General features: G+C 39.2%; 1 protein-coding gene across 1 annotated transcript in view; it reads right to left on the bottom strand.

The window, feature by feature from the left end:
- The window catches only part of LOC134205625 (protein big brother-like), a 33,889-nt gene extending 20,579 nt beyond the window's left edge, over positions 1–13,310 (bottom strand). The window contains exons 1-2 of the mRNA XM_062681043.1: positions 12,823–13,310; positions 2,453–2,683 (exon numbers count right to left, since the gene is read on the bottom strand). Of these exons, the coding sequence (XP_062537027.1) occupies positions 2,453–2,683; positions 12,823–12,987 (396 nt within the window). The 5' untranslated portion in view covers positions 12,988–13,310. The remainder of the gene's footprint in view (positions 1–2,452; positions 2,684–12,822) is intronic.
- Positions 13,311–15,273: the final 1,963 nt, after the last annotated feature.

Here is a 15,273-nt window from a genome sequence, read left to right as displayed (position 1 = left end):
AATTATTATGAAAATCACTTTAACATGATCAAAACGTGAACGGAACGAAATGCAATGTTCACAATACTTGTAGAGTACACCAAGAGCTTCCGTTTAGAGGTTGTTGCGATGATTTTTGGCGTTCATATCTATTAACCGATTTGTTTCAAAATTGAAAATAGACCAAACACTAAATCGACTTAAGCCACTTTGAAATTTTATCCGAATTAGCTGAAAATTTGTCAGGTGGCTTATTTTTGCATAAGAATTGTGATTCTGGGCTGACCGGTTTAATTTTTGATACTTTTTGAAAGCATGAAGAGGTCTACTGTTTATGCAAGCAGACCTCACACAGCTGGATATCAGTAAAAGATTTGAAGGATGTTAAGGCTTCTCAATTGTTGAAGTGAACTATACTCGAATCTCAGCCTTGCTTCGGAAGATCCAAACTGCTGCTGTATCCTCTTTTTCCGTTGACCTATCGTATTTTCTGTGAAAACATTCCATAGTTTGAAAAGATTTGAATTCGGACGCTGCTTCCCCTGACATTTTTTTATGAAACTTTCGCTCTATGCTTCAGGATTCCGGATTTATTCTGTTTTACAGAAAAATATTACTTTGTTCAATAAAACCTTTATGTCGATGTAAATTTTTCACTTACAATTGCAAACGAGTGTCCAACGTTTAACATTTTTAAAAGAATTATTTTCTTTTAGGAACTTGGTTCATCTTCTTTAAAAATAAATATGTACAAGAAAAGTCGCTGTTATTTTTGTCAATTATTTTCACGGATAGGCGGCTAGAAAAAAAAAACATCAGAACGATGCTGTTTGACTAGCAAAATTTGTTTGCCTGCTTCTAGTTCAGCATTTCATTTTGGTGAAACAAAATTTAGAAAATTGGTATGTAGGGTTCCACATAACTTAATTCAGAAAAATATAATTTCATAGAAGTCCAATAACAATATACGCTTTAAGAACTTATTCACACAATGTAAAGTTGTTCGTGAGATTCCATCTTCAAGGTACATTACCGTATCAGAAATATCGCTTTCAACGTCGATAATGAATGAATCATAGGACGGAATCCCCCGAACCAAACGAACGACACGCGAGACTACAATAATGGGACAGCCTAATTTGCATTTGGCTCGCTGCCGTGTCCGACGTTGTTGCTGGACTCACGTTCGATTTCAATGAATCACCTAAGCATGTGGGCAAACAAATAAACCCTTAAGCCGCATCTTGGAATCTCCTAAGCATCTTAATTTTTATAGATGCCTAGTGGGGGAAATCTCACCGTAGATTTTGTACTGCACATACGGTTGCTTTAGAAATTTGTAGTCGCTTCCGGCCCGGGCCACCCACTGTATAAGCATCTTTTTTAAAGTTGATACATTTTTGGTACATCATTCCATTTGTTCGACATATTAAAGCTGTATTCTTCGGAAAGTGGCAACCACCCTCTGGGTAAAATGGATGAGGCGCAATGCGCATGTCTACGGTTTCGAATAACATCCAAACGACAAAGATGGCTCCCCGTCGAGTGCGCAGCTATTTATACGCAGCAGAGATTTGTGCAAAACTCATCCCTCTGGTCCGAAGTACATATACATTTTTCTACCAAAACGCACACAAAAAACGAACTAATGATCATCATGTGTGATTCTTTTGCTTGTCAACCTCTGACTACAGTGTGGGATAAACGCATTGTCAAATTTTTTATTTATTTTTTCAATATAATTATTGTTTCTTATGAACGTAAGTAGTTCAAACTTTTCAATTTAATCGATATATGATTAGGTTATTTTTTTAGGGACTGAAAGAAACATTGAGGGAATCGAATACCATTGCATGCTGTAAATAATAGAAGAAGGAACAGCTTCAAGCTTTCCCAAATAAAAGGCTAGATTTATTCTAGAAAGACTATCCGGGTAAGCGATGATCCAATCCCATCCCATAAAAACATTGCATTGAGTCAATGTCATCCCTGATGACGGTAATTTTCAGTATTCACTTTACAAATGTTTGTTGATAACGATATTTCGCCATTCTAACAGTTCATACTGTTGTTACTGTTACGCACATCACCCCCGATGTGAGACGTCAGTACTGTTGCGACTGTAGGAAAAATCGATACGATGTTTCTCTACTGACATGATTTGTCCCTTCTCAATTCGAAACACGTTCCTGAACAAACGGCCCATAAATCATTCCGGTTTCGTGCTGTTTGTCAGTTTTCAAGAACTGAAAATTTCCAACACCGGCGATGATAGTGGCAGCGGTCAATAGCTAACGCAGAAGTGAACAAAAAAATACCCGCCCTAGCAAATCCGATTCGTCGCACCGTTTCCAAATTGCGCCCCCAATTATACGCGCCTAATTGAGTTGTCAATCGCTGCATCCGAATAATGGAACATATCCATCCATGGTCCGCACTAATAGGTTTAGATTCGTTGTCGTCGAGTACCTACCTTTCCGTGTTCTTTGTCAAAGTCGCATTCTTTCTCCAGGCCCAGATGGGCCGGATGGTGATGATGGTGGTGGTGTGGGTGATGATAGAGGCCGTGGTTGATGTTGAATACTAACTGAACGTTGATACCGGTGGTGGCGAACGAGATTTCGGTATGACCTTCGCAGCAACCGGCGCGGAAGCGACCACGTCTCTCCTCGATTGGACGATCGCGAAAACCAGTATACCGGACCTAGGGCAGCAGAAAATGGAAAAATAAATAGTATAAGTCATTGCTGAATAAGTTAAGTGTAAAGTCTATTGAGTACTATCGAATATATGAAGGTTGGTGTTAGTCGTACTAAACAGCTTGTCGGGTCGTCGATGCCACGACAGGAGAAGATCTATTTGGACATGCTTGTCAATAACGTTTGTTAACTTCATTACTCAGGCGCATTTCAACCGATTTTCTTGATAGTTGGTGAATGGTTAGCATCTGTGGATTTTCGGTGATGAATAAAAAGATCAACATGAGTAACCAATCCAACGGAAATATACAGTGTCTTTCTTATGGTTTATAAAAAACAGTATTGGAAATGAATTTTCATTATATAAACCATTATAAAGAATAACTTGATTGTTCTTTTTCCAATGTTATACGATAATCATTATAATAAATGGCGTAATCTGAAAAGGCTAGAAGCTTCCCAAATAGATATTCTCCCGACACCATTTACGACAAGGTTTTCATATATTGCCACTTTGTTAAATTACCTATGTAAAAAATGTAAACTTGTCAATGATGCCAATTTTTACGTCCGGTAATGGTAATGACAAGCACTTTTGACGTGCGAGCCTTCACAGTTAGATGAGTTTAGCCATTAACAGATACTGTTTTATTGTTGATATTATTTACACCATGCAAAATTCTCCCATTTTCTCTCAAAACTGATTCTACCCATTAAAGGTTCCCCCAAACACACGCGACGCGACAGTCACGACGCGATTCTATCGCTTGGCGACAGCGATTCTGTCGCTGTTAGTATGGAAGCGTAAATAGAACATTCCCTGCAGCGACCCAACGATAGAATCGCGGCGACTAGTTGTCGCCGTCGCGGCGATGATATCGCTCAGGCCTGGGGGAGCCTTAAAATGTTAAAAAATGTAGAATGAAATTGCAATTCATTTATAAACCTTTCCGAGAACTTTTTTCAGAAGTTAAATATTAATTCATGAGATATTACGAAACTGTAGTGGTCAAATGAGCCGTTCGTTGTTTTCTTCAACGTTGCTGCTTTGGGTCTTGGTGAATGTTTCAATCTGGTGTACGCTGATGATATGAAGCTTTACAAGCTCTATTTGCGGCCTGGTGCCGTAGGAATAAACTTACTGTCAGCGTGGAAATATGCCAAATGATAACATTTCACCGTACCGTATATCCAATATTGTTTCACTATCATATTGATGGCAAAATTCTAGACAGGGTCTCAAGCGTGAACAACCTAGAGATCATGCTGAACTCAAGAATGACCTTTGATTTAGCCTTTGATAATAGCCGAAATGTAGGCAATTAACTGTGCATAACAAGTTTTCAACAGTGCCTGACAAAATTCATTTTTTCAATAGTTTAGCCCCTTTATTCAACTGTTTCTAATAGCATTAGCATTAGCATTGAGCATTTCGCACAAATTCGTAGGTGGTACAAGCCAAGACTATTGTATGAGAGTAGAATCACTTTCATCCGTTACCACAGATATTGATTTGGGACTAATCGCTATCTCTTAGATGGAAGCAATGCACTCTCCAATAGTCGAGATCTGTCCTGGCCACGTCCTTGCGAATGCTGAGGAAGGGGAAGGATGGTTAGTTGAACACCTACTTAAGAAAGATGCAGAGAACTCTACGACCTCTCATAGGTGCCACGGGAGGTTTTTGGATTGTTAGTGTTGAAGGTTTAACAGTAGGAATCGTTCTGGTAGAACGTGAAACACAGAAAGAACTAAGATAGAAATACAAAGTAGGAAATGGACGAGCCTGGAATTGAACCCACGACCTCCTGCTTATAAGGCAGAAGCGATAGCCACTAGACCACCGAGCTCGTCCTTTATTCAACTGTTTCTAATAGTTGTGCAAAATCTTAAAGAGTTTGACGATCGATTGATACAAAAATCATAAAAACCGGTGGAAGATGGCTGAGTTATTAGCTCATACTTCCTGACCACTTTTCGTGACGGTCTCAAATTTGATTCTCCAGAATGACCCCCTATATTTTCCAGTAAGACGTATTCTACGTCAAAAACTGATCTTTCGACAGTTTTCGTAAAGTGAAAAGACATATTGCTGTACAAAGAAGAAAATATTGTAAATCGTATATTATACGGAAGACTTCGGCAGGATGGTCACATTGTTTGAATGCCGGAAAGAGTATGGCGAAAACAATATTCAAAAAAGAATCCGAAAGACCCATAAATCTAAATAACACCGGAAAGAGGCCAGCAACTTTGTGGAAAGTCACGAACACGCTGGCTATAGGCATTGAAATCGGACCTGGGCACCATAAACTGGGAGGCCGGAAGAACATCGCGCAAAGATCGACGATTATGGTCCTCTACAGTACGCCAGACATAGGTGTATATACGCTGAAGCCAACCAACCAGGTATCTGGGAAAAATAAAAGAGGACGAAAGTAAATTATGAGTGCGCGACGAGACGCTCATGGAGATGCAGAGGTTTGCTTGGTCTCTTACAGCAGTAACTTTCCTCTCCTGAACCTAAATTGACTGTGAATTAAAAGAAACTCCAAAGCATGTTCAGTAGAGTAGTCAACATTTCAGAAATGTTTGAAAATTCCAACTTTCATATGTTTTTTATCTTCTTTTCAAAAATGTAGGAGTCCATGCAGAATTTCAGGCAACTTGGTGATTATTTAGGGGTGGCGCACGGGGGTCTGATGTTTTGGTTGTGTTTTCGTAGTGTAGATGCAGTCTCCTTTCTTCTGCTTGTCGTTTATGGAGCTGTCAGTGTGGAACGCACCTATCTCTTTCTTTCCCATGATTCTTCTTATGGCTGTCAGTGCGGAATTTTCTATGTTGGCTACGAAATGAACTGTGGTAGAGGTATACAAGTGTCAGTCCCGTGGTGGCGCAAAGGTAATTTATTTTCATATGGAATTTTATATGAAAAACAACTTAAAATTTATTTAAGTTCTTTTACAACCGTCAAATCATGATGAATTTGTATACATTTGAATTCATCACGATTACATATACATATATACATTTGAATTCATCACGATTTGATAGTTCTAGGAGAACTTGACAAAATGTTAATCCCATATAAACAAAAAAATCTTGAAATTCTGCCAGAACTCCTACATAATGAAAAAAATTATGAACATATGAGAGATGTAATTTACGAACCATATCGTAATTGACCTGCAATTGAACACGACCGGCGTTGGTATCGCTCAATTTCGGGTCATTGTTTATTAGACGTTGAGGATGTGAGGAAGTTCCACAAATTAAGCGGCATCGCGTCCACATGTACAACCTGTGCACTGCGTGTACAACTTGTGGAGTCCACAGTGTGGACGTGTGAATTTTACGATAATGATAATACCCTAACATAGACGAAAAATATGCACGGAGTTGTTGTAATCCGCATGTTGCAAAACCATCATTTTGACGAGTCGACCCACGGCTCATTCAATCTTTATCGCCTCGCGTTGCTTCATTAACGCGGAGCTTTCAGGTAAAGATGATGATGCGGTGTGTTTCAGTACGCGGGCAGAAGCCATGAACAGAATAACAAAACATGATATGGACTTGATTGATATAAGAGATAAAATAATAGGCAACAATATCAACAATTTGCACCGAAATATCATTTAAATATCAAGATATGCTATGGATAAGAACAAATTAATGGCACATGATATTGATCACTTCTTATAAACAGCATAACTTGATCTCCTTATGATATTTTAGTGCAAAATATTGATATTGTCGTCTGATATTTTATCTCTTATATCAATCATTTGCTATCTAAATTAGATAGAGTAGACGAAAATAGCTCAATAATATCAAATGTTGATTAGATAATCTAATCAACATTTGATATTATTGAGCTATTTTCGTCTACTCGGGTAAAGGTGTGGTCCAAAGTTAGAGGACTTTCTGTATTAGTTTAAAAAGATGATGTAATTATTACCACCCACAACGGGCGGGCGAAGCGAAACGTCACATCAGTAATAAAAAAAAGTACTGATTATATTAGACGTGACGTCACATTCGGTCACCATCGGCCATCTTCGGCAACCCATCTGATAGTGTCTCTCCCAAAAGAGCGAATGTTCGTTGAACCGAAGCAAAGCGTTTCATTTGTAAAGCGCTCGGCAATCGGCGATCACTTTGTTTTGTGATGTGCAGAAAGGGAAGAAATACAAACTTGTAAAGCGCGCTCGCATTTTCTGCCCTCGCTCTCGAAACGTTGGAATTATGCCGACCATTTTTATTTATTATCAGACTAAGGCCGGAGTGGCCTGTGCTGCACATAAAAGTCTTCTCCATTCAGCTTGGTCCATGGCTACACTTCGCCAACCACGCAGTCTGCGGAAGGTCCGCAAATCGTCCTCCACCTGATCCATCCACCTTGCCCGCTGTGCACCTCGCCTTTTTGTTCCCGTCGGATCGTTGTCGAGAACCATTTTTACCGGATTACTGTCCGACATTCTGGCTACGTGCCCGGCCCACTGCGGTGTTGGGAGTGGTTGGCGTGGTTGGCGAAGTGCAGCCATGGACCAAGCTGAATGGAGAAGACTTTTATGTGCAGCACAGGCCACTCCGGCCTTAGTCCGATAATAAATAAAAATGGTCGGCATAATTCCAACGTTTCGAGAGCGAGGGCAGAAACTGCGAGCGCGCTTTGCAAGTTTGTATTTCTTCCCTTTCTGCACATCATAAAACAAAGTGATCGCCGATTGCCGAGCGCTTTACAAATGAAACGCTTTGCTTCCGATTTTCGCGGTGTGAACGATGGATGGTTCTCCCAACAGCTGATGCAACTCGTGGTTCATTCGCCTCCTCCACGTAACGTACGCCATCTGCACTCCACCATAGATGGTACGCAACCCTTTCCTTTCGAAAACTCCCAGTGCGCGTTGGTCCTCCACGAGCATCGTCCAGGTCTCGTGTCCGTAGAGAGCTACCGGTCTTATAAGCGTTTTGTAGATAGTCAGTTTGGTACGGCGGCGAACTCTATTCGATCGGAGCGTCTTACGGAGTCCAAAGTACGTACGATTTTCAGCCACTATGCGCCTCCGAATTTCTCTGCTGGTATCGTTATCGGCGGTCACCAATGAGCCCAGGTACACGAATTCTTCAACCACCTTGATTTCGTCACCACCAATGGAAACTCGTGGTGGGTGGCTTACATTGACCTCTCTTGAGCCTCTTCCTATCATGTACTTCATCTTCGACGTGTTGATGACTGGTCCAATCCGTTTAGCTTCGCTTTTCATTCTGACGTAGGCTTCCTCCATCCCCTCAAAGTTACGCGCCATGATATCAATGTCGTCGACGAAACCAAATAACTGGACGGACTTCGTGAAAATCGTACCACTCGTGTCAATCCCTGCCCTTCGTATTACTCCCTCCAAAGATGTTGAATAGCAGACACGAAAGACCATAACCTTGCCGTAACCCTCTACGCGTTTCGAAGGGACTCGAGAATGTCCCTGAAACTCGAACTACGCACATCACCCGATCCATCGTCGCCTTGATCAACCGTATCAGTTTATCCGGAAATCCGTTTTCGTGCATTAGCTGCCATAGCTGGTCCCGATCGATTGTATCATAAGCGGCTTTGAAGCCGATAAATAGATGATGTGTGGGCACGTTGTATTCGCGGCATTTCTGCAATACCTGAAGTATGGCGAACACCTGGTTATGCCGACCATGCCCCGGCTTGATGTAAAAGCGTTCCATGCTGATCGTTCCGTGTTGAATTAACACGGTGACTGGTTTTGGATGACACAGACATGGCCCGTTCACATATTCGTTAATTCTATTCGATAAGATGAGGACGACAAAATACGTAACCTTCGGATTTCCTAAATTAAGCTATATTCAAGCTTTCTCTATTATTCTAGTATAATACTATTCCAACTGTATTTTCTTCCTTTGCATATGACAAGGTTTTCAGTTAGCCTTGCGAGCAAAAGCCTAGGACTGCCAACCCGTAGATAGCGAGTGCGATTCTCGATGAGATGAGAAACATCCTCCACTCCCTGACACTATACCCATTACTTGTTATGGTTTCATTGATATTACTTATCACACAAAAGACATACTCAACTCATGCAATGGCGGGCATAGAAAAGCTTTCAATGCATAACTAAGGAAATTCATAGAATACTAAATTAAAAAGCAGACCATAGAACAATAATATGACAAGAAAGTTGTACAGTCAATGTTTAACCACGGTTGTGTGTTATTTTGAATCTTGTCATCATTATGAATCAGTTTTGTATAAATATATGTGAGGATTTTATTGAACACCCCTGCCACGATACTTTTATTTTATTACTATAAGCTACTATGAATTGTACTCCTCTTGATTGTATGTAGTTTCGGTTCGGATGCCAAGCTGAATGCAGCTGGCTATTATAATAAATATATTGAAGTCGTTTCGATTGTGTAATCCTCAGCGATAAGAAATATCCCACAGTTTTGGGGGCTCGTCCGGGAACCAGGATACGTGATCGGATACGGGAAGACTAGTGAATACGTTGGTGGAATTGAAGCAATGATGAATGATTGGTGGTCTCAAGCATATTCTGGCTACCAACAACAGCCAACAACAAGTGCCGGCTCAATACCATCAAACGAACGTTTTTGATTATTTGGAGAATCAACTGATAAGTTTCAATACGAAACTTATGAACTTAATGAATAATGTTACTTTAGTGAATTACGAATTACATGAACTTGTGCATGAGCGTCAAGAATATAACGAGAAATTGCTCGATTTTAAATGCCAGAATGTTTCAGGACAATACAATATAACCGAGCAAGTGCGATGTGCAAACAATACAGTATGTGATACGAAATTGAATGACGATTGTGCTTCTTTAAGCGACAAAGTAGTGCTACGGAGAGAGTTGTGTGTGCTGAGCTTAGCCAGTATATAAAAGAAGATAACCATTGGCATGCATGAAAATAAACAAAAATCCACTTTGGGTGAAAAAAGAATCATTTCGGCAAAACTTAACATTGACCATCGCAGACCAAAGCATAGCATATTTAGAAAACAAGGTATTTCAATACCTTACATCATACATCATTATATGCTTCCGTTGTTGAAGTGTAGACGTGTTGTAAGTCATTTATTCAGTTACAAAAATATTGGTAGTGACATAAATAAATTTACCTGCGGGACCCACTTACCCCTTCAAACGGGGCAAGTGGGACCTATTCTGCTCTATACTGTCCAACGAAACTATTTTGAAAAATCTAGATATAATGCTCATGTAATTTCTGAGTTGTAGTATTTCAGATCATGGATGGAGGTTCATTGCTGGCCAGACTTTTGTTTTTGGCAAAAGAAAGGGATTACAATGTTAGCAGATATAAAATCAATACAACAGCCGGTTTACCGTTTAATTGTGTGTTGTCTGGCTTTACATTAGCTTACTTTCTTACCGAATGTGTTAGATGGAAGAGATAAGCAAATCTTTGTTCACTTTTCGAATGAATGTTTCTCTGTTTAACTCAAATTATTACATAACTTAGAACCTCAAAAGGAACGTTTTTATTCAGGCGGTGTTGTAAATTTGTAATAGAACGAAATGGCCAATTTATGTCTTAAGCACCTAATTTATCTTAAAATATGTTAATCTGATGCGAAGTTTAAAAATAAACAAAACACAAGACAAAACCTGTTGATCTATTGTAGAATAAGTAGATTGTTTGCACTGTAAACGGAAAATTTTGCATAGTTATTACCATTGCTCTTTTCCATAGATAATTTTCAGAAAGTATAATACACATTTGGTAAATCAATTGTACACTACTTCTTAACAACTAAACCAACGATATTAACTGCATTTGATTCAGATCCATATGATATATGAGTGTCGAAGTTATTTTTTACTAGACAACAATCTAAAAACAGGTAAAATGGCTCTATCAAAAATGTTGTTCAAATATGTCCCACTTGCCCATGTATGTTAAAAATCAAGGGAAAGTGAAAATTGCAGATTTTGGCTTTGATCAAAACTTTTAAATCGTTTTTGATGTCACGCAATTATTTAATTTCTCAAAATATTCACTTTCCACATCAATGATGAATTCAGGAACGACTATTTTGTTGGAAATCCATTGAATTAAAATAAAAGTGATGGATTTTGCCGGTAGTTTAAAGTCATGATTAAACAATAACATTAGTATGGTGCCGCAAATGGTTTTGATTCCATTTTTTTTTGTGTCAGGCGAATTCGTTGATAATTTTGCTTCATCTTTCTAGAACATTGTTACCATTGAAAATGTTCACCGATTAATCGGCAGCCATAGTACCCACTTACCCCGTATTTTCACTTGCCCCGGGGTACCTTATATTATCTGTTTAACTAGTTCAAAATCATTTTCTTACTAATAAATTGTCCAAAATTAATTATTATTTGCGGATAGCAAGATGCTATTTTTTTTTGGATTGTGTTGTATACGACGGCTACAAAACAGATTTTTCCTATCTCTTATACTAAGTGTAAGTAATGTATCACTCCGTAACGTATCAAACCAAAACAAATCTATTTATTAGGAGCCAGGAGTAGCTATGTACCGGGGGAACTTTGATTCCCGGGGTAACATTGATCAGTTTGACCATTTTCAAGGAACGAATAATATAGTATTTTCTGTTATTACAAGCAAGGATGTTATCGATCATTTAGTAATTTGCGTTCGATAATTAAATAGTTTTTCATTAACTCATTTCAGAAGCTGAATTTCAAAAAGTGTTGTTTCGGGCGCTGGTAAATTTAGCAACAAATTTAGTCAAGATTAAGATACCTAACTTATAATAAGTACTTGTAATCAAGGATGTTATCAATCACTTAGTAATTTGCGTTCGATCATTTAGTAGTTTCTTAATAACTCATTCCAAAAGTTAAATTTCAAAACGTGTTGTATGGTGGACTTATACTCTCATAGTGTGAAGGTTTTTCTACAACTCTGTCTAATGGTTCGTCGTTAGAATTCAATTAATAACGGAGTTAAAACGCTAGTTGTAGTAACTTAAACTAATTGATTTTTTGTTATCATTTAGTCTGAGCCTAGGATGTCTGAGCTACTGTAACTATAGCTTTAACTTCGTTACTAGTGGAATTCAAACAACGAACCATTAGGCAGAGTTGTAGAAAAACCTTCACACTATAAGAGTATAAGTCCACCATACAACACGTTTTGAAATTTAACTTTTGGAATGAGTTATTAAGAAACTACTAAATGATCGAACGCAAATTACTAAATGATCGATAACATCCTTGATTACAAGTACTTCTTGTAAGTTAGGTATCTTAATCTTGACTAAATTTGTTGCTAAATTTACTAGCGCTTGAACGATACAATCTTTATTTGACCTGTTTTTTCAGATTAGCTTTCAACCTATATTCAATATTTTTGCCCTTTTCGTACGCAAAATTGTACCGAAAGGCTATCATTTCCCGCCATAATTATTACTTATTATATAAAGATTACTTTGGTCGAAAAGATAAATCCAATAAATTATGGATTCAAATCCCAGCTCGGTCTGGAATATTTCTTAATGAGAAAGTTTCCCGCCTATATAACATTTTATGTTTTATAACGCTATCGAAGACCATAATTTACTCTACAATTATTAAGCCAGTATAAAACTATAAAAGTATTCGCTATCCGTTACACAAAAATAGTGCCTATATCATTGCTCGGAAGTCTCGCAGTTAAAAAAAATTGTGTATAAGTGCGTTGCGAGGCAAAGGACAATGCGATTCCATTAAAGGAACGAAGGATATTATTTTATCTCTTATTTAATTTTGGGACCAATTTGCGATCTGGGCGTAACTTATTTTGTAAGCAATCATTGTTTTTTTTTTGATTCCATATAGAATGCAAGCGTTTTTCACCAAAACCAGTTCCCTTATCTGATAGAGTAAAGCTTATTAGGAATTCGCCTTCCTTCCTTGTCTACAAAATCATGTACGCCCTAATCGCAAATCGGTCCCGATTTATTAATAACAATTATAACCCAAATAATAATACACATATCGGTGGAAACAATAGCGATCCACTGATCACTGAAAGCGGAAAAGAAACGTCATTTATATGGGCATGTGTATCAGTTTCTGTGGATACTCACTTCGCTATCTCGGCTTAGTTTTTTGAATAGGTCATCACTCTCGAATTTGTTTTTCTGATCTGGCACCACTCGTGGCATTTTAAAGATGAATCGTGGCTTCGGCTGTTCATATAATCCAATTGTATCGAAGGGAATCATTCCCAATGCGGCAGGATCGTTCATCATTTTGAAATCGATTTTTTTTTCAACTAAATGAACGAAATTTATTATTCTCCTTTTTCCTTTTTAGTCACTTCAAACTTCTTAAAGATAACGAACAGTAACGAAGCGTAAATAACCCGGAAGTACTTGGCACGATACGCGATATGATATCGTCTCGTCAACACACCCCCACAACTTCTTATGTAAAGTTTTCTTCCACTACGCCACACAAATCGATAACGATTTTTTCGTTTTTATCTTATATCGTGAATATCTACCCGGTCAAAGATCAACAAGACCCGTCACGAACGAATGCTCAGCGGAGACTGACGGCTAAATTGTTGCAGCGCTATTCAAGCATACACCAGGCGAATCGGATAGTTTATGTGCTTGCCTGGGTGTTCCCTCTTCGTTTTCCCCTCCACTCAACCGGAGCGATCAAGTGCTATGTATATCATAACCAGACTCGGAAATTTGAAAAAGGAGGGTGAGAAACTCCACCCATCAGGCGGTAGCAATGCGGCGAGCTCATACCGTTGTTGATGTAATAAAGGGAACGAGGCCGCGGGGGAAGTGGAACGTGCTTGGCCACGCCTTCATGTACCTAGTTACGTGATGGTGGGGAAATTTGTATATGCTTTTCTATGAAAGAGGGTTTATTTAGATAAGATACGATGATGACTGCAAAATCCACCATGCTAGACAAATGCAGATTTTTATGGGTTGGATGCTGTGTTTATTACAAAGGGTAGGTAGATTAAACAAGGGTTGTTGACATCTTATTATTTTAAAGAGATATAGTTCTCAGGACGAGTAAAGTACAGATGTGATTGGCTTAGTCTGTTGTATGTGGAGGTTTTATTTACTTAACGGGTGCGTGGAAGCAAAATTTTAAATCATTGAGATGTTCCGTTCCAACTACACTGTCGTGAGCCGCATATCAAGCCCATTTGCAAAATATCGAAGTGAGAAAACAGTGTTCGAAAGTAGAAATTATAAACATCTGGCATGATCCTGATCCTTTAAGATAAAGTGACCAGATTTTCCTTGGGCCAATCTGGGACACCATATGCATTATATATTTTGAAAGCGTATCAAATCGTCAATGAGATTTTCCTCCTATCAACCTACGACATGATGGTGGTAATCGCTCGATTTCATAGGAACAAATACCCCAATTTTTTTTAAATATATTTAAAATAAGAAATGATTTACACTCTAGACCTTGTGGGTGGACGGCGCCTATCTTCTGAGCATATTTTATTAGTTATATCAACTCAACTATTGTAGATTTTCTGGTCCAAGGATTTTTTCTCAGTCTAGTGGCGGAGAGTGAAGAGTATGCGGTGCTTACCCATACGCTTAAACTTGGTTTAAGCACTAAGTGGAGGTGAAGAAATCGGCCCTAAATCCTTTAGCCACACGGAAGATGAAGCCTAGTTGAGCCGATGCTTTCGATGTTACGTAAGAAATGTGGTCCTTGAACGAAAGAATACCCAAGTCTTTAATAACGGACTCTCGCTTCAGTATTGAACCTTTCAGACGAAAGTCGACAGGTTGATGCTTGCGTGTAAAAGTTATTACCGAATATTTTGAAGGATTGAGCACCATTCTGTTCGTTTCGCACCAGCCAACAAAAATGTTTAGTTGGTCAATGTACCTATTGCATCGGCAGCACATTTTATGGTGAAATACAATTTAAAATCATCTGCGAATGACAGCTTGCACCAACTTAGAAGACAGTTTACGTCGTTGAGATACAGTAGGAATATAAACGGCACAAGGTGACTTCCTTTTGGACCCTTGATGTGACTTCAAATGTAGACGAGCAATCCGACCACTACCTCGTTGCAGTATGTCTGCGCTCAAAACTCTCGACGGTGTATACCACGCGTCGGAGTCGTCAGCCGTGGCTAAACATTGAAAGGCTACAAACCGGTAGACTAGCCAGCGCAACAGCTGGAAGTGGCACTCCCAACGGAAGAGCAGCTAGGCGCAGCGTCTCTTGAAGATGGCTGGGAGATATTCGATCCGCCATTGGAAGCACCGCAACCGCTGCACTAGGCACGGTGCCCCCGGATCAAAGAAACGACTGGTATGACGGCGAATGTGGGCAGTTAGTTGAGGAGAAGAATGCAGAATGGGCGAGATTGCTGCAACACCGCACGAGGGCGACCGAGGCACGATACAAATGGGCGCGGAACAGACAAAAAACTATTTTTCGGAGGAAAAAGCGATAGCAGAAAGATCGAGACCGTAAAGAGACGAAGCAACTATACCGCGCTAATAACGCACGAAAGTTCTATGAGA

The sequence above is a fragment of the Armigeres subalbatus genome, chromosome 1 (assembly GCF_024139115.2).
Source record: "Armigeres subalbatus isolate Guangzhou_Male chromosome 1, GZ_Asu_2, whole genome shotgun sequence".
In the NCBI taxonomy this organism is placed as follows: domain Eukaryota; kingdom Metazoa; phylum Arthropoda; class Insecta; order Diptera; family Culicidae; genus Armigeres; species Armigeres subalbatus.
Note: the sequence above shows the minus strand (reverse complement) of the source record. Positions and strands in the feature narration are given on the sequence as shown.